The 18,271-nt window shown below is 37.6% G+C and overlaps 1 protein-coding gene across 5 annotated transcripts in view; it reads left to right on the top strand.

Moving 5' to 3' along the window:
* The window catches only part of LOC134338247 (protein argonaute-1), an 89,227-nt gene extending 71,909 nt beyond the window's left edge, over nucleotides 1-17,318 (top strand). For 4 of the 5 annotated variants that reach the window (XM_063033958.1, XM_063033957.1, XM_063033961.1 and 1 more), the window contains 5 exons: nucleotides 4,585-4,779; nucleotides 5,351-5,485; nucleotides 6,616-6,717; nucleotides 9,584-9,783; nucleotides 13,386-17,318. In XM_063033958.1, coding sequence (XP_062890028.1) covers nucleotides 4,585-4,779; nucleotides 5,351-5,485; nucleotides 6,616-6,717; nucleotides 9,584-9,783; nucleotides 13,386-13,494 — 741 coding nt within the window. In that variant the 3' untranslated portion in view covers nucleotides 13,495-17,318. The remainder of the gene's footprint in view (nucleotides 1-4,584; nucleotides 4,780-5,350; nucleotides 5,486-6,615; nucleotides 6,718-9,583; nucleotides 9,784-13,385) is intronic. The other variant, XM_063033960.1, reaches the window with a different exon arrangement.
* The last annotated feature ends 953 nt before the right edge of the window (nucleotides 17,319-18,271 follow it).

Below are 18,271 nucleotides of genomic sequence, written 5' to 3'. Positions count from 1 at the left end.
CAATCTTTTTGTTAGTTTCACAAAATATAAACATTGCAAAGTAGTAATACAAAGTTATTGGGAATACATTGTTATAATTAACATGAGTAATTATAAAACTAAAAAATTAATTGACAAAACTCCCAATCATTAAGGATACCAATGGATAATACAGAACAAAGAGAAATAACTAGACAAAAATCACGAAAAAGGGAAAAAAAATTTAAAAAGAATAATAACCCTCCCCCCCCCAAAAAAACTAATCTAAACAGAATTAATCAACTAAACTAAAAAAAAAAGGACCTGGGCTGTTTTAACATCATAAAAAATGGGAGAAAAGAAAACCTTAGTGTCGACGACTCCGTTCCTCTAGTTTGAGCTTTGACTGCCGTGGCCTACACACTCCTGCTTTGGGTCAAGTGGATCAATTCATTGGTATTCATTTCCAGTTCTCTGGCTGCTGTCTCCATGATCATTTGTCTTCCTCTTGCTTTCTTCCCTTCAATCTTTCCCGTAATTACCATGCATTCTAACTCCTCTTTCCTAATCACATGTCCAATGAAGTTACGTTGCCTTTTCATGATCTAATACATTACTTCTCCTTTTGTGTTTGCTCTGTTCACGACATCCTCATTAGATATTCGTTTCGTCCATGATATTCTTTGCATCTTCCTCAAAAACCAGATCTCTGCTGCTACAATTCGTTTCCTCATGTTACTAGATAATTGTCCAACATTCTGAGCCATATAACATAACTAGATAAACGTAACATTTCAGTACTCTGAGGTGGGTTGTCATGCCTAGTTTAGTATTGGTCAGTATACTCTTCATTCTCATAAAAGTGTCTTTTGCCATCCCTATTCTTCTTTTGATGTCCATGTCGCACCTGTCATCTGATGTCACCCAGCTTCCTAAGTAGCAAAAGTCCAGTACTTGTTTTATGTCTTCCCTGTTTATTCTCAGCCTGCAGATAGGATTCTCCTTCTTTTGGATATCACCATACATTCTGTCTTTGCAATTGATAGATAGACCTATTTTTGCACTTTCTTCAACAATTATATCAGCTAAGTTTTGTAGTTCTTCCTCCATACTTGCAATTAACACAGTCATCCGCATACCTGAAATTATTGATGTTTTCACCGCCATCTTTGATTCCCAAGATGTCTCTTATTTTTTGCCACATTGACACATTAAGTAAATCAGGGGAGAAAACATACCCTTGTCTAATGCCTCTCTTGATTTTCGCAAACTGACTTGCTTCTCCATCTATTCTTACAGCATCAGTTTGTTCCCGGTACAGATTTCTGATTAGGTGGAGGTCTTTCGAATCTAGATCTAGAGTTTTATGTAATATTTCAAATAATTTATTGTGCTTCACTTTATCAAATGCTTTTGTGTAGTCGATAAAACAAACAAATCCTTTTGCACTTGAATAGCTCATTCTGATAGTATCCTTAACATCAATATTGCGTTTCTTGTACCCTTGTCTTTCACAAAACCACATTGTTCTTTGCCTATTTCAGCTTGTATCTTACTTTTAGCTCTTGTCATCAAAATTCTTAGAGGTATCTTGGTGATATGACTCATTAAACTTATGGTCCTATGTAATTCACATTCTATTGCTCCAGCTTTCTTAGGAAGAGTGATAAATACTGATTTTTTTTTTCCATCTGGTCTGGTATTATTCCAGTCTCATAAATGTCATTGATTAAATCAGTAAGTTTTTCAATTCCATAATCTTCAAGGGCGATAATTTGTTCTATTACTAGTTCATCAGGACCTGCTGCCTTTCCTTTCTTCATCTTATTTATTGCATTACGAAATTCAGATTTTTAAAATACTTGGACCTTCAATGTTTTTCTTAATTTCTGGTTTTTCACCTCGATCATCTTCAAACAATTCCTGAATATACTCAGTCCATCTGTTCATAATCTCATCTTTTTCCATGATAATGGTACCACCCTTTGCTTTCAAACATCCACCTGAAGAACAGAGGAGCTTTTTACCAGTGATATTCTTGATTTGTTGATGTAACCTTTTTGGATCAGTAATAGGGATTCTTTCTATTTGCTCACATTCCTGGTTTAACCATTCTTCTTTGGCTTTTTGACATAAGCTTTTATCTTTTTTTATCTAAGGACTTATATTCTATAGGATTTGCTTTCTTCTGTCTCCTTCCATTGGATTTTTGATTTCATCTGTCATCCATTTATTCTTGGTGCTTTTTTTCTTTTTTAGGAATCACTGACTTTGCTGATTCTACCAAGGCATCCTTTAGAGAGTTAAATTTCATTTCTACATGATTGCTATCATCTTCAATAGATTCTATTTCTAGACTTTGAAATCTATTCCTTACTTCAATTGTAAATTTTTGTCTTAAGTTTTCTTTAATTAATTGCAAGTAGTCAAGGGATTGTTCAGGTTTTTGCTTCTTTAGTTTTTTAAGTTTTACTTTTACATGACATACCACTGGGTTATGGTCACTATTACAGTCTGCACCTGGGTATGTTTTGCATTGAGTTTCTAAATCTTTGGTTTATAGTAATAAAGTCAATTTGATTTCTAGTGTTATCACCTGGACTTCTCCAGGTCCACAAGCGTCTTGGATGTTTTTTAAAGTAGGTATTCATAATGACCTGATTATTCATCTTGCACCATTCTACCCATTTCTCACCTCGTTCATTTCTTTCCCCTAGTCCAAATTTTCCTATGGTATTTCCAACAGTACCTTGTCCTACCTTAGCATTTAGATCTCCCATGACAATAACAATATCTTGAGATTTACAACCATTCTTTGCTTGTTCAAACTCTTCATAGAATTTATCTATATCCTCATTTGTTCCATCTGTTGTTGGTGCATATACTTGTATAACTGCTAAATCAAATGGTTGTCCTCTGAATCTAACAAGGTGCACTCTTTCTGATATTGCCCAATGTCCTAAAACACTTTTAGCCATGTTTTCATCCATAAGAATTCCTACTCCATTAGTATGGGATGTTCCACAAGAATAAACTAGTGTTTTATTTCTAATCTGACATTTTCCGGCACCTATCCAACGAACTTCGCTAATTCCCATGATAATTTTTAGCCTTTCCAATTCATTTATCACATTGTCCAATCTTCCTGCTTGATATAGGGTTCTTACATTCCAAGTGGCAATAATTTTCTTTTGTGTTACTTGAATTTTATGAGCAGTAGCTTGATGACAGTCGGGGATCCCCTGCTGACCAGAATCAACCCTACCGAGTGAAGCATCTTCAGAATTTTCTTGAAGATCCTCTTGACGCTGTTGTTGTGTGATACATTTTGTGAGTTTGACCATGGTTTTCTTAGCAAATAGCAGTGGTGGTTTGCTATTGCCTACCATTGGGCAAACTAAAGAAATCGCCATTTCTCTTCCCAAATGTTCATCCGCCTTCTCCATCATAAGTTTAGTTACTGAACCTGCCAGATCTGCCATTGGCCTTGTATCCTGAGCAAGAACCCTTGCAGATGCTACCATTCCGGGTCAGAGCGGCCCTGGGAGCAATGTATGACTAAAGGGTAACTCCACTTTCCCCAAAGCTCTGAAAGTCCCCAATCAGAACCTCATCATTGGTTGCAGTTTAGAGTCATACCCAGGACTAAAGTGCTAACTGCTACTGATGTTAAGTACTAACCGGATTTACAAGATCTGCTCAGCTGTACAACCTTTGGCTTGTACTTATCCAAGTCACGGAAGTTCACAGGGGATTTTTTTTAATCGGCAAAAATGAGGTAAGACTATTCCAATAGTTAAATCATAAATCTGGCCAAATTGAGGTAACTGACCAGTATATGCACAAAATGCCATGGCAGTGCGACACTCTCCTCTAGGTTCTCTTGTTGCTTCCCACGTTCCAAAGATGTATGGTCAGAGTTAGTAAGTCGTGAGTATGCTACGTTGGTGCCAGAAATGTGGCAACACTTGCAGCCTGCCTTCCCCCGCCCTCCCCCCACGCAATCCTGCCCCCCTCCCTCCACACAACCCTTGCTCATTTGCTTTGCTGCAAATGACACCTTTCAATGTATGTTTCAATATACATGTAAAATAAAGCTCATCTCATCTTTAGGATGACTTTTGTGTGAAATCCTCATACTAATAAAGTGCATTTATAAATGGAGTGCATGAGAAGGCAGGAATCTGAGCTTAGGTTACAGATTTGGGAAGCAGAACACTACAGTGGGAATGAGTGAGGGTAACTCAGCCAGTATAGACAGTCACTTAGAGTCATGCACAGGGAGAACCTGCAATGTTGTGAATATGCAAAATCACTCAAAGACCTTTGTTTATTTCATTTTAAAAGATGAGAGTTACTGAGGGCATTTCATAATAATTCAGATAATTGAATATGAAATCTTCTAATTCTGTATATTTGAGATTAGGAACAGGAGCCACTGTAATTTTCTGTGCAATTCTGCAGTCACTCGAGTACAACAAGATCACTTATGGACAGAAACATTTATGGCAGTTTATTATCCAACTGAGTCTTGATTTAGGTTATTCAGGTGCATTGAGAAATTTGTTTTTTGACATTGTTGTGTCAGTAGAAAGATGTTCTCCTGAGAGTTCTGTTTTTCACCAGGTGGTTGGCAGCATGGATGCTCATCCAAGTCGATACTGTGCTACGGTCCGTGTTCAGCGACCCCGTCAAGAGATCATTGAAGACCTTTCTTACATGGTTCGAGAACTCCTCATCCAGTTTTACAAATCAACCCGTTTCAAGCCAACAAGGATTATTTTCTATAGAGATGGTGTCCCTGAAGGACAATTACCACAGGTAGCTCAGAGTTCCAATCACTCAATGAAGTAAACAGCTGAAATAGCCAAAGTCGTACAAGTCAACTGAAGCAGTGTTCAGATCTACAGGGGTTACCTTGATGGATTTAGATACAGGCAGGTGAACAATATCAACAAAAAAAAATTAAACTGGGTTTAATTTTTGTACTAACTGTTCTCCTTTGTTATGCTTAGCACTCTCAATGGGAGGAAGGGTAGTGTGGAATATGGACAGCTATTATCAATGGTATAAAGTTGCTAGGAGCTATAATTCAAATGAGGTAACTTAGAGAGTGCACACTGTATGATATGTGATTTGAATAATGTAAAAGGGCTGGTCCCTGCACAGAATCTCCAGTGAAAGTTTTAATGGGGCTTTCAGATCCTATCCAAAATAATACTTTGGCAATATAACTGGTTTTTCAAAAAATCTCTCCTTTGCAGGCATATACTTCACATGCTGTTAAGTTCCTCATTTCTTTGGTTTAAAAAAGAGCATTTAATAAACAGTTACATCTCATGTGTTTGATGTTTATTTGAACTAACAAATTATATGAAACTTTGTTTCCCAGATTTTACACTATGAGCTCCTGGCTATTCGTGATGCGTGTATCAAACTGGAAAAAGATTATCAACCTGGAATTACCTACATAGTTGTCCAGAAACGACATCATACGCGACTCTTCTGTGCAGATAAAAGTGAGAGGGTAAGTGAAATGAAATAACTTCACTGAAAACTAATGGAGGAAACAATGGTTATTGTTTCATTGTTGTGTTTTATTGTTCCCTCTTCTCTTCTTTTGAAGGCACTGATTGCAACAACACTTTTGGTGCCTCCTTGCATGATGTACAAGCTCAATGGCCTGAATAATGTTCATTAATATATTCTTCAACCTGAAACATTCTTTTTTTCTTTTCACTCACACTGTCTGACAAGCTGTGAGCTTCTAATACTTTTTAATTTGAAATTGCCAGTATGTGTGAATTTTTTTTTAATTTTCAGTGTCAAAAGTGAGAATCTTCCTGTCCTGTGACATGCATTTTGTGCCTAGTCTTTTGAGTGCCCAGAAGATTTAAGAAACCAGTCTATGTATTTCCTCTGGCTAACCTATGCAGCATTAAAATTGAGTCAAGTTCGTTGATTAAAATAATGGAATATTGATTAAAACATAGTCTGTTTATCTTGGGAAATCTTATCTATAACATACTATGTTAATCGTTTAGACTTCAACTAACAGGGAATTCATATATTAATGTAAGTTCCTTATCAGCTGTTTTCATCCATTGTTCTTCACCCACTACTGATAAGTTCTCTTTAAAGTTCCAGAAACAAAAACATTAAATTGGTTTTTTTTTGCATAGATTAGGATAATCATGTATTACCAAGAAAAAAACCTCAATCTTATTACAATTTATTATTACTACTACTGGGATATTATCAAAATCGTTAATTACATAATCACACTAAATTTTTCCATTCATTCAATGTTTATTCATGTAAATAACAAACATGATAAGGCTGCAATGTGGAATAAGAACTATCCATTCTGGTATGCAGGATATATTTTCAGATTCAATGCTTGCAGAATCTATCTCTCTGTTGCTTTCTTGTACTTGTGCTATGCATATATGATTTAACAGTCCTAAGGGTACTAAAGCCAACAGCTTTATGAAGTGAAGAATTTTACATCCATTAAAAATCTTGTTTGAATGTGCACAAACATGAAAATGCACTTAGAGTTAATGTACAGTACAAACCTTACGAAACCATAAGTGTCTGAATATAGGAAAATACTTCTTTCAAAACTTATTAAATGCTGATTATTTATTTTTCCAGATTGGTAAAAGTGGGAACATACCAGCAGGAACAACAGTTGATACCAACATCACCCACCCATTTGAGTTCGATTTCTACTTGTGCAGCCATGCTGGGATTCAGGTTAGTTTAGTATCTTAGTATTTGCAACCAGCATAGAATAGAATTATGGAAAATTTATGCACACTAGCTAACTTACAGTAACATTACTGAGAATTTGTTTAGTGTTCTGAGCATGATTAGCAACTAGTCTGATTTTGTTTTCTCCATTAATACAATTTCCGGTCCTGGGGAAGTAATAGAAATGATTTCTAAGGTAAATTACAGGTTGGTTGTTGATGCATCACCTACGAAACCAATTATAAGATCCCTTGGGTTTTACTTCTTGCTGCTTTCCTGTTGCGTTTAGATTATGTCATTCTGTCACATATCACAGTAGGTGTATTCTCCTACATGAATTACCAAGAAAGAAACTCATGATGTGGTGGAAACATTGTGTGATCTGGTTGTTATGACATTTATGAAGGGCAAAATTCTGCATTTAAACCACACCAGGCCTGAAAGTACATGATATCACACACTGGAGTAATTTTTAGGGGAGAACTGAATTCATTAAGGATTTGGAAACTATGGAGAAGGGAGAGGTAAAAAGAAAAATTATAGTTTTGAATTTCTTGAACTAAAGTATACTGCAAAATGATGTTGACATTGAGGATGTAGGATGGTATATTATCAGCTTTGTTAGAAAATGCTACTTATTTTGTGCCTTGGAATATTTTGCTCTTGTTAAAATAGAAGCTGTTGAGGGATATGCAGATGATGAGAGGTGAGGGAAATTGACATTGAGGTGGTTAGCTCTTTTTATGTATTTACATTCTTCTGCACAAGGTACTTCAGAGAAAGGAGTGAGGTGGCACGGTGGCGTAGTGGTTAGCCCAACGCTTTACTGGACCAGCAACTCCGGTTCAATTCCTGCCACTGCCTGAAGGAGTTTTCAGATGCAAGTATATGTTTGTGAACCCTTTGCAATTACCCCGTTTCCTGTGTTAATTACTCTGATCTTAATCTAAGTCACAATAATATACAAACACGATCTGTCTAAACTAATAGCACACAAACAGTAGTGCTTCTTGTCAGTACTGAGTACACCATTTAAACAATCACAGAAGAAGTAGGTGAACCTCTGGGATAATGCCGCCTACAAAAGCTATTTGGAGTCGGGTGTTCCAGTCAATGAGTTGTGATTGGAGATGTGGGTTGTAGAGGTACCCTGTCCTATATAAAAAAGGCCCACCAAGTCAGGTTACTGACAGAGCCTGCTTCACTCGATGTGCACCATGCCTCTTTCAGAGGACCTTAGAAGAAGAATTGTAGAGATGCATGAAGCTGGAAAAGGCTACAAAAGCATTTCTAAAGACCCGAGTGTTCATCAGTCCACAGTAAGAGAAATTGTCTACAAATGGAGGAAATTCAGTACTGTTGCTACTCTCCCTAGGAGTGGGTGTCAACATGCAATGCTGAAGGAGGTGAAAAAGAACCCAAGGTTAACAGCAAAAGACCTATAGAAATCTCTTGAACTTGCTGAAGTCTCCACTATATGTCCACTATAAGAAAAACACTGAACAAGAATGGTGTTCATGGAAGGACACCACAGAGGAAATCGCTGTTCTCCAAAAAGAAAGTGTTGCTGCATATCTCAAGTTTACAAAAGACCACCTGGATGTTCCACAACACTTCTGGAACAATGTTCTGTGGACATATGAGACAAAAGTTGGACTTTTTGGTAGAAATGCACACCACTATGTTTTTGGGGGTGGGGTGGGGGGGGGTAGGGCACTACACACCAGCACCAAAACCTCATCCCAAATGTGAAGCATGGTGGAAGGAGCATCATGGTTTGGGGCTGCTTTGCTGCCTCAGGGCCTGGACAGCTTGTAGTCGTTGAGGGAACAATGAATTCAGAATTGTATCAAGACATTTTACCGAAAAATGTCAGGGTAATGGTCTGTCACCCGAAGCTTAATAGAAATTGGACTGCTGCTGAAGGAGGTTCTACCAGTTATTAAGTACAAGGGTTCACATACTTTTTTCAGTCTGGACTGTGAATAATTAAACAATGTGTTCAATAAGGACATGAAAAGTACAATTGTTTGTGTGTTATTATTTTAGGCAGATTGTGCTTGTATATTATTGTGACTTAGGATGAGGGTCAGTCCACATTTTCAGTAATTAAAGCAGAAAACCAGTTAATTGCAAAGGGTTCACAAACTTTTTCTTGCAACTGTGTTCTCCCCGTGACCGCATGGGTTTCCTCCCACCGTCCAAAGACGTACCAATTGGTAGGTTAATTTGTCATTGTAAATTGTCCCATGATTAGGCTCAGATTAAAATCAGGGGATTGCTGGGCACCATGGCTCAAAGAGCCTATTCTACGCTGTAGCTCAGTAAATAAATAAAGTTTGGTTATACGCTTCAGTAGCAATAGGCTGGAGAAGTTAGCTCCTGATGTAAATTCAGGTCAAGGATGTGCATTTATTTCAGTTGATCAGCCAGTTTTACTCTGGTTCAGATTTAAATAAAATCTGACTCTTCACTGAAAGCATCAACATTTTTTTTTCATTATAGGCAAGTATAATTAAAACAAATTTCTGGAAAGAGGTTAGAGAGAAGAGTCAGAGAAAATGTTTCTCTATTTTTTTGTTTCTTTGTAAATTGAGCACTCAAAAAAAGTGTAGTGTGGCCACCTTAGACAGTATACAAACGCATGATTGCAAAACGTGTAAACTGGGAGTTTAATTTACTGGTGGAAGAATATCAGACCAGGCAAGTAAATTATTATGGCAATCGGTTTGTGCTTGTTTTTTTTTAAAGAATGCTATGAAATAAAATCAATGTACTTAGCAGTTACGGTTGATGTCTAAAGCTATTTAAATTAAAATCTTTTAAATGGCTGGTTAAATGTCATAGTTCCACCTTTTATCATTTGCAGGGCACCAGCAGACCTTCGCATTATTATGTATTGTGGGATGACAATCGATTCACAGCAGATGAGCTTCAAATCCTGACCTACCAGTTGTGTCACACGTATGTACGCTGTACTCGCTCAGTCTCCATTCCAGCACCAGCCTACTATGCCAGATTGGTAGCATTCAGGGCGAGGTACCACCTGGTGGACAAAGAACATGACAGGTAAGGAAAGTGATTGAAATAATTGACGTAAATGTACTTTCCTGATTTATATGTACTTTATTACACAGTGCAAAAGGTTATTAAAACTTCTTGCTACAGCATGGCATCTTTTGTCAGGAAAACATGTACAAGCAGACTTACTATCAATGACCATCCATCACAATTATGAACGTTTAAAGAAGTCTAGCGGGAGTAGAGGGACGATAATACTAATTGCATGTCTGCTTGATTGGTAGAAGGAGAGAAATGGACAAATGAGTGATGGCGCAAGGCAAAGCAAAATGAGAACATAGAAGGTAATTGGTCTTGAAGTTGCAAATGGAAATAGCAGAATCATTAATTGAAATTACTGAGTTCAGACCATAAGTGAAAGGAGAGAAGAAGACATTTTTTCAGAAGATGTAAAGCAAAATGCGACATCATGAGATGGTCTCCACCTGATGGCTGATTTATTATCCCTCTCAACTCCACTCTCCTGCATTATCCCCATAACCTTTGATGTCCCGACTAATCAAAAACTTATCAACCTCCACTTGTGTATACTCAATGACTTGTCTTCCACAGCCACCTGTGGGAATGAATTCCACAGATTCACCACCCTCTAGCTAAAGAAATTCCTCCCCATCACTCTTCTAAATGGATGCCCCTCTATTCTGAGGCTGTGCCCTCTTGACCTAGACTCTTACACGATAGGAAACATCCTCTTCACTTCCACTCTATCTCGGACTTTCAATATTCGTTAGGTTTCAATGAGACCCCCCACCCCACCATTCCTCTAAACTCCAGTGAGTAAAGGCACAAAGCCATCAAACGATCCTCATACGTGAACCCTTTAATTCCCAAAATCACCCTCATGAACCACTTCTGGGCCCTCTCCAATCCTAGCACATCTTAGATAAGGGGCTTAAAACTGCTCACAATACTCCATGTGCAATCTGGGCAATGCCTTATAAAGCCACAGCATCACACCCTTGCTCTTATATTCTAGTCTTCTCGAAATGAATGCTAATATTGCGTTTGCCTTTCTTACTGCTGACTCAAACTGCAAATTAACCTTTAGGAAATCCTGCACAAGGGCTTCCAAGTCCCTTTTCACCTCTGATTTTTTAACTTACCATTTGGAAAATAGTTTCCGCTTTTATTCGTTGTACCAAAGTGATTGACAATACACTTCCTTACACTATATTACATCTGCTACTTCTTAACCCATTCTCCCTATCTGTCTAGGTCTTTCTGCAGGCTCGGCATCTTCAACACCACCTGCCCCTCCACCTAGCTTTGTATTGTTTGCAAACTTGGCCACAGAGCCATCAATTCCATCAACTAAATCATTGACATATAATGTGAACAGATGCGGTCCCAATACAGACCCTGCAGAACACCACTACTAACTAGCAGCCAACCAGAATAGGCCTCCTTTGTTCCCACTCTTCGCCTGCCAGTCAGCCAATCTTCTATCCATGCTTGTTTCTTTATTATAATACCATGGGTTCTTATACTGGTAAGCAGCCTCAAGTGTGGCGCCTTGTCAAAACCTCCTGAAAATCCAAGTAAGCAACATCCATTGACTCTCATTTGTCTATCCTGCCTGTTATTTCCTCTCAGAGTTCCAATTGATTTGTCGGGCAAGATTTCCCCTTAAGGAAGCCTTGCTGACTTTGGCCTACTTTTTCATGTGCCTCCAAGTACCCCTAAACCTCATTCTTAATAATGGACTCCCAGATCTTTCGAATCAATGTCAGGCTAACTGGCCTATAATTTCCTTTCTTCTGCCTTCCTCCCTTCTTAAAGAATGAAGTGACATTTGCAATTATCCAGTCCTCCGGAACCATTCCAGAATCTAGTGATTCTTGAAAGGTCATCATTAATGCCTTTACAATCTCTTCAGCTACCTCTTTCGGAACCCTGGAGTGTAGTCCATCTGGTCCAGGTGACTTATCGACCTTAAGACTTTCAACTTCCGAAACACCACCTCTTTAAGAGCAATTACACTCATTTCTGCCCCCGACACTCTCAAATTTCTGGCATACTGAAGATTGATGCATAATACTTAGTATGTTTGCTATTTCTTTGTTCCCCATTACAACCACCCCAGTGGTCTGATATCCACTCTCGCTTGTCTTTTACGCTTTACTGAAGAAACTTCTGGTGTCGTCTTTTTAAACTATTGACCAGCTTACTTTCATATTTCATCTTTTGTCTCCTTATGGATTGTATACTTCCCTTTTCTGTTGGTTTTTAAAAACTTCCCAATCCTCTAACTTCCCACTCATTTTCGCTATATTATTGGTCGTCTCTTTTGGTTTTATGCTCTCTTTGACTTCCGTTGTCAGCCACGGTTTCCTCATGCTCCGTTTAGAATGCTTCTTCGTCTTTGGGATGTATCTATCCTGTACCTTACCAAATTGCCCCTGGAAGCTCCAGCCATTGCTGTTTTGCCGTCATCCCTGATGGTGTCCCCTACCAATCATCTTTGGCCTGTTCCTCTCTCATGCCTCTGTAATTCCCTTTATTCCACTGTAATACTGATACATCTGACTTTGTCTTCTCTCTGAAACTGCAGGGTGAATTCTATTACATTATGATCACTGCCTGCTAAGGGTTCCTTTCACTTAAGCTCCCTAATCAAATCTGGTTCATTACACAACACACAATCCAGAATTGCCTTTCCCTTAGTGGGCTCCACCACAAGCTGCTCTAACAATCCATCTCATAGCCATTCTACGAATTCTTTCTCTTTTCAAATCTACCTGTATATTGAAATACGCCATGTATATCGTAACATTTCCCTTTTTACATGCCTCTCCTTTCTGCTGTTGTAATTTATATCCCACATCCTGGCTGGTATATAACTCCCATCAGGGTCTTTTTACCAATGAGTACTCTACATCTTCTGATCATATGTCACCTCTTAAACATGATAGGAAAAAGCTTGGCCAAGGAGGGAATGAATTTAGAGTTGGGGTTCTGGCTGAGAAATGCAATTGCTTTGGGTATTTTGGTGAGATCAGGGTTGGTGTTGAAGAAATCCTAGAGCTTTTTGCAGTTAAGGTGAAGTTGGAAGGACAGTGGAGAGAGATGCAAGGAGGCAGTCGGTGGAAGGAAAAAAAACTTGGATTTACCTTTTACTACCTATCCACTTCCATCAGAATAGACATTCATTTTTACTGCTTTTTAGCTGTGTACCAGGTCCGTCTTAAGTTTATACCCTTTGGATTGGGGAGAACCAACTTGAAAAATTACAGATATGGCTTGGTCAGGATGATGGTGTTGGAGGTGGTGAAGGTGTCATCTAGCATCTAATACTAGCTGCAATGTTGTAGGGAGTAGTATTCAAGGTTAGTTTGGGAGTTTAAACATTAGTAATATTTTCCTAGAGATACTTGATAAATTAGTGGTATTGAAGATGCCTACTAGCTCATTTGGTCTTTCTCTCTTTCAAAAACCAATTCACCTGTATCAGTGTTTGTTCCTTAAAATGATTTGAGTACTCTGACCTTTCTCTCATCTTAGTCTGTTAAAGCTGCTAGTATCCCCTAAGCAAGTTGTTAGAGTGGACAAATAAAAGAGTGTTTGGTTCACTTTTCCTACTTCCTTTACAGTGGAGAAGGCAGTCACATCTCTGGACAGAGTAATGGGCGAGATCCCCAGGCACTGGCTAAAGCTGTACAAGTTCACCAGGACACCTTACGCACAATGTACTTTGCTTAACTCTGTGATTGTTTAGTCACTTCAACTTGCCAGCCTTCTGGACTATAAACAGCCATGCAAGAACACAAAACCACCTTCTACAGAAAATGTCTTAGTGTTGGAAGGGGTCAACATGTATTTTACAAAGGAGCAATTTTCAAAGAACTAATAACTGGTGGAGAAAGATTGACCAAGCAGATTATAGGAAAGATGTCAAACTCTTCTACATGACAAAAACACATTTCACATTTGTTTTATTTTTTACATGTATTTATGCAATATATTGATAACTTAATGTCAAGTGCAAATGTTCACCACTGCCAAACTCCTGTTAGTTTTTAGAGACACATGGATTCAAGAAATTGCTTGGTATGCAGCTACTTCATCGGAATTATTCAAGGATTTTTAAAAATCTTATAGGTCCAAAGGCTGAAGTTTGCAACTTAGTGCCTGGATTAGTAATTATTTGAATCTGTAAGTCTGATTGACTTGGCAGAATTTTTTTCTTACATGTTCCGAAGTTGGCACCAAACATATCAGTCACTTTCAGCCTGTTTATGTTCCTTGTGATGTCTCATTTCTTTTATTGTGCTTTCAAATTTCATTCTAACAAGTGCAGTAAGTTGTGTATTTACACAATCTAATGGAATCTTAATGTTATACAATCACTTTCTAAAGTCTGGACTTTGGAAAGTTATTATGAATATGTGGAAACAGTACTAAGTCCTGAGGCAGAGCAAATGGAAACTTGTAAATTATTTTTTTAAAATATCACATTAAGAATCTTAATAAGTTGTGATGGCTACATTTCACTTTTACTGATACTGTGAGCCACACCTGCACAGCCCCCTTTAAACACAAGAGGGTGTGAATACAGCAGCAATGAAACGTAGATTTATAGATTCAGTTTTAGCAGACAGCTGAATGAATAAAACTGAGCCTTGGGGTCCTTTTAAGAATTGCTGTTCTCTGAATGTCTTTAGTTATTCAGCGGAAGAAATGCACACTAACTGAATTCGCACAGTAGTTCTCTTCAGAAGCTGCTAATTACTTGGAAGTATATGTGGATGAACAAGAAGCACAGTTTAAATCTGATCTTTTTTTATGAAGTGAACCTGTACAAAGGTGAAGTTTGTTTTAAATATTTTAATCCTTATTTGGATTTGTAATCTTCTTGCTCCCACTTACAGACCACTTATTTTATAAAGAGAGAAGGATGGTATTATGTTGACGATGGAAAAGATTTGACTGCTTGTAATCTGAAGATTTTCTTTAAGATTTGATTTTGCAACCCACTCTCAACATAAAATATGTTCCGGGGCATCACCTTATTAAGGTTAATGGAAGATATTTCCTGCATTGTTGGTGTGAATGCTTATAGTCTTAAAAGAGTGTCCCTCCTCTGCAGGTATCACACTTCATTTATTGGACCAACCATCCTGTGAAACCACTGAATAGAACTTTTGAGCAGCTTTGCCTATTAATCATACCGCCAACTCTAAATTGAGACAAGTACAAACTTAAAGAAGTAATTCTAGCTGGAAAATCATCCTGGGACACATGTAATATCCCAGTGCTATATTTACAGAATTTAATGTAAATGGAAGTTCTTCCACAGTACTCACTCCAAGATTCAATATTCATATTGTGGTTCAGTTTTATATTCACCATTTGCACAAGAAAAGACAATGAGGCACAATCCAGCCTAAAAACATATATGTAACACTAACATTAAAAGATCACTACAAATTGACAGATAAAATGCTTCTGTCATGCAAGTATGATTATCAAGAGAAAACCATGTAAGCATTTCACAAAATACTTTATCCTCACCCTGTCCAATTTTCATCCATTGGAATGTGGTGTGTTGATGTTCCCTGCTGGTGGATGTTTCGTGCAAAGTATCTTTTATGTCTAATGAAGGAAATGAATAATTAAGAAACCATTCAAAGATCAAGGTCATGATTGCCCACTCCCTTTTCCCACTCAGTATGACCGAAGTTGCTTTGCAGTAGCAAATGTTGCTTTCTCGCAACAGAAATCCCGATTAATGTGCCCTTTACTGGATAAAGTCATTTTTAACTTTGCCATCTTCAGCAGCTGTCTGTCTGAAATTCAGTACTTGATGCAGTCTTAAATCACATAGAGGATGCCAAATCTCATGGCTCAGTTTACATGCTGCCTTTGGCAGTTGCTGTCAAGAGAATTGTAGCATCATTTTTCCGAAGAACCACTGATTTTTATGTTATGGCAAAGTATCTCAAGTAACTTAAGGAGCATTTTCAATTTAAATATGTCATCAAGCCACTTAGAAAGCTGTTTTGGGAGATGACCATAAGCTTGATCAAAAAGTTGATTTGAGGTGTGATTTAGAGCAAGAATCTTAAAGTGCAGCATAGCGCCCAAGCATTTGAAGGCATTTATCAAATGCATAGCAATTTTATTTGGGGAAGATCAAAAGCCTTGAATTGAAGGACAGCAGATATCTTGTATGGTTCCAGGGCTGGAGGAGATTATAGAGATCCCAGCACAAAATATGGAAGATTTAAGAGCCTTTTTGAGAACACTGCCCCAAATCCAACTGAAATAGATACAAGATTAAATTGACATCTATAGGAGAATGATCATTACCTCAAGTTACTTTGTTTCTGTCTTTTATAACTGGCCATAGCAGAGCTTTATATTTGTGACATCGCCATTAACTATTAGGCATGCAATGCACAAAAAGTGGGGAGATCCTTATAAGCTGGCTTATCTTGGTGTGAAGTAACGGAAGAGAAGATGCACTTGATTGGAATATAACTGGAATTTTAACCTTCCAAGAAAAGTTACAGAAAAGGGGTCATCGAACTCCTAGTAGTGGAAAAGCCTGTCGCTCATTTATGGTCAGTGTACAATACACTGCCTGTTGGAGTTCACCTGACTTTAACTGAATACTGAGGAAGTGGAAAATTAAATCAGGCTGAGCTACTGTTGTCTATCCCAGATATACTGTGTATTGGGATATACAGAAACTTGGAAGCTAGACACCTTTGCCCTTAAGAAATAATGAGTAATAAGAAAAGCACAAATTAACTTCATATACACACAACTTTCATTCTCCCTGCTGCCTTAAGTAATGAAATTCGAACAAGGACTTAGTTTACAGAGGTTGATTAACTGCATATTCTTGGCTAATGCAGACAAGGGGGGTCTTTGTGGAAATGACACAGGGCTTTCCCAGTAACTGAAATGTATTCAGTAAATTGCTGTGTCTCAAATTCAATCATTGATATTTGTTGAGTTAGTGGATTCTAATTTGTCACATCATTATCTTCATATTAGGCACCTGCGTCTGGTCACTCTCCACCAATCCTTGCTAAAGTAACGGGTATGGATTATCAGGATTGGTCATGGTGCCTAATTGCTGTAAAGATCAACATGAAATCATGGAACTAGAATGAAGGTGGCGCCTTTTAAGTTCAAATCAGAAAAAGAGAGGAGGGTAAATCTGGTTTGAGCAAAGTTGAAAGGAGCTTAAAACATCCACATTTCAGCATCATCGGTTAAGAAGGTATGAGATGATCAGTATATTATCCCCCAATTATCTATAAGCTCGTAACTCATCAATCCAATCACCTGGCTTTACCTCCTGAAGTAGAGACTAATCCCGAGCCATGTCTGGATATTCCTGTTGAAATAAAATGTTCTCAGCTAAGGTGTTGCCTTGGTGCTGGGAGTTATGCTCGAGGCAAAAGTAGTTTATTTTCTTACACTGAACCAATATACTGAAGTTAACAATATTTATAATTTTCTATGTTTCTTTTCCTTGCTGCACAAGTGTTTTTAAGAAATAAAATGATTTGAAGCAACATTTGAAGTAATTTTATTTAGAGCATTCCGGAGTAAGTGCCTCTGACTTTAAGTTTTTCATAAGGTATGTACACTGGTTAAAAGGAGGAGCATCAATTCAACCAATTGGAAACATGTAACATGAAAGCCAACTGGAAAGTCTGTTATATAATCACTTGCAATTTACTTTTGAAAATCTTTTGTTTCAGAAACTCTGCTGAAGAGGTATTTTTCTCAGTAATTTAGCTACCTCCAACCTTTGGTCTAAAATATATTGCAATGAAACTGCTAAAGGTGATTCGGGGTATGAAATAATTTAAGAAGGCATTGGTCAGAAATGTTTTTAATACTCGGCGGACACTTAAATAGGCAAAGTATTGAAGGATATGTACCTTATGCAGGTAAAGAGGATTAATTTAAATGGGTAAAATAGTTGTTATGGAAGCCGTGGGCCTAAGGATCCTTTTCTGTGCTCTTGGACTGTAGGAAATGCCTAATAAATTCTTGCAATACGTTCAAACTATAGAATAAGTGAATGTCTTTTCAGAGCTTTACTGTAAATTGTCCCTGAAAAGGTTATATAACGTAACAGTTCAAAATGCGTTTTAATTGCCTAGTTTTCTAATAACAATGTTCACCCATCCATTCTGATGAATTTCAAACATTACTGTCATCAAAAATACTAGACCAATTTTTTTTAAAAGTTAAGTATCTGGTAGTTGGTAATGTGATCATAAAATCTTGAGGGTGACTTCAAACATGTGTGTTGAAATTCATAAAACAGCCCACAGTGTAATATGTGTGAAATACCACCCTACCAGCTACATTTTTATGGACAATATCTTTGTTCATTATATCCTTGAACCCTGAAAAGATTATATTTCATCTGCACGCAATTAAATATGTATGAAATCCACAGTCTGTGTGGCTGTAGTGTACTGGTTCAAATAACAGAAGAATGGAACTG

The sequence above is a fragment of the Mobula hypostoma genome, chromosome 26 (genome assembly GCF_963921235.1).
Source record: "Mobula hypostoma chromosome 26, sMobHyp1.1, whole genome shotgun sequence".
In the NCBI taxonomy this organism is placed as follows: domain Eukaryota; kingdom Metazoa; phylum Chordata; class Chondrichthyes; order Myliobatiformes; family Myliobatidae; genus Mobula; species Mobula hypostoma.
Note: the sequence above shows the minus strand (reverse complement) of the source record. Positions and strands in the feature narration are given on the sequence as shown.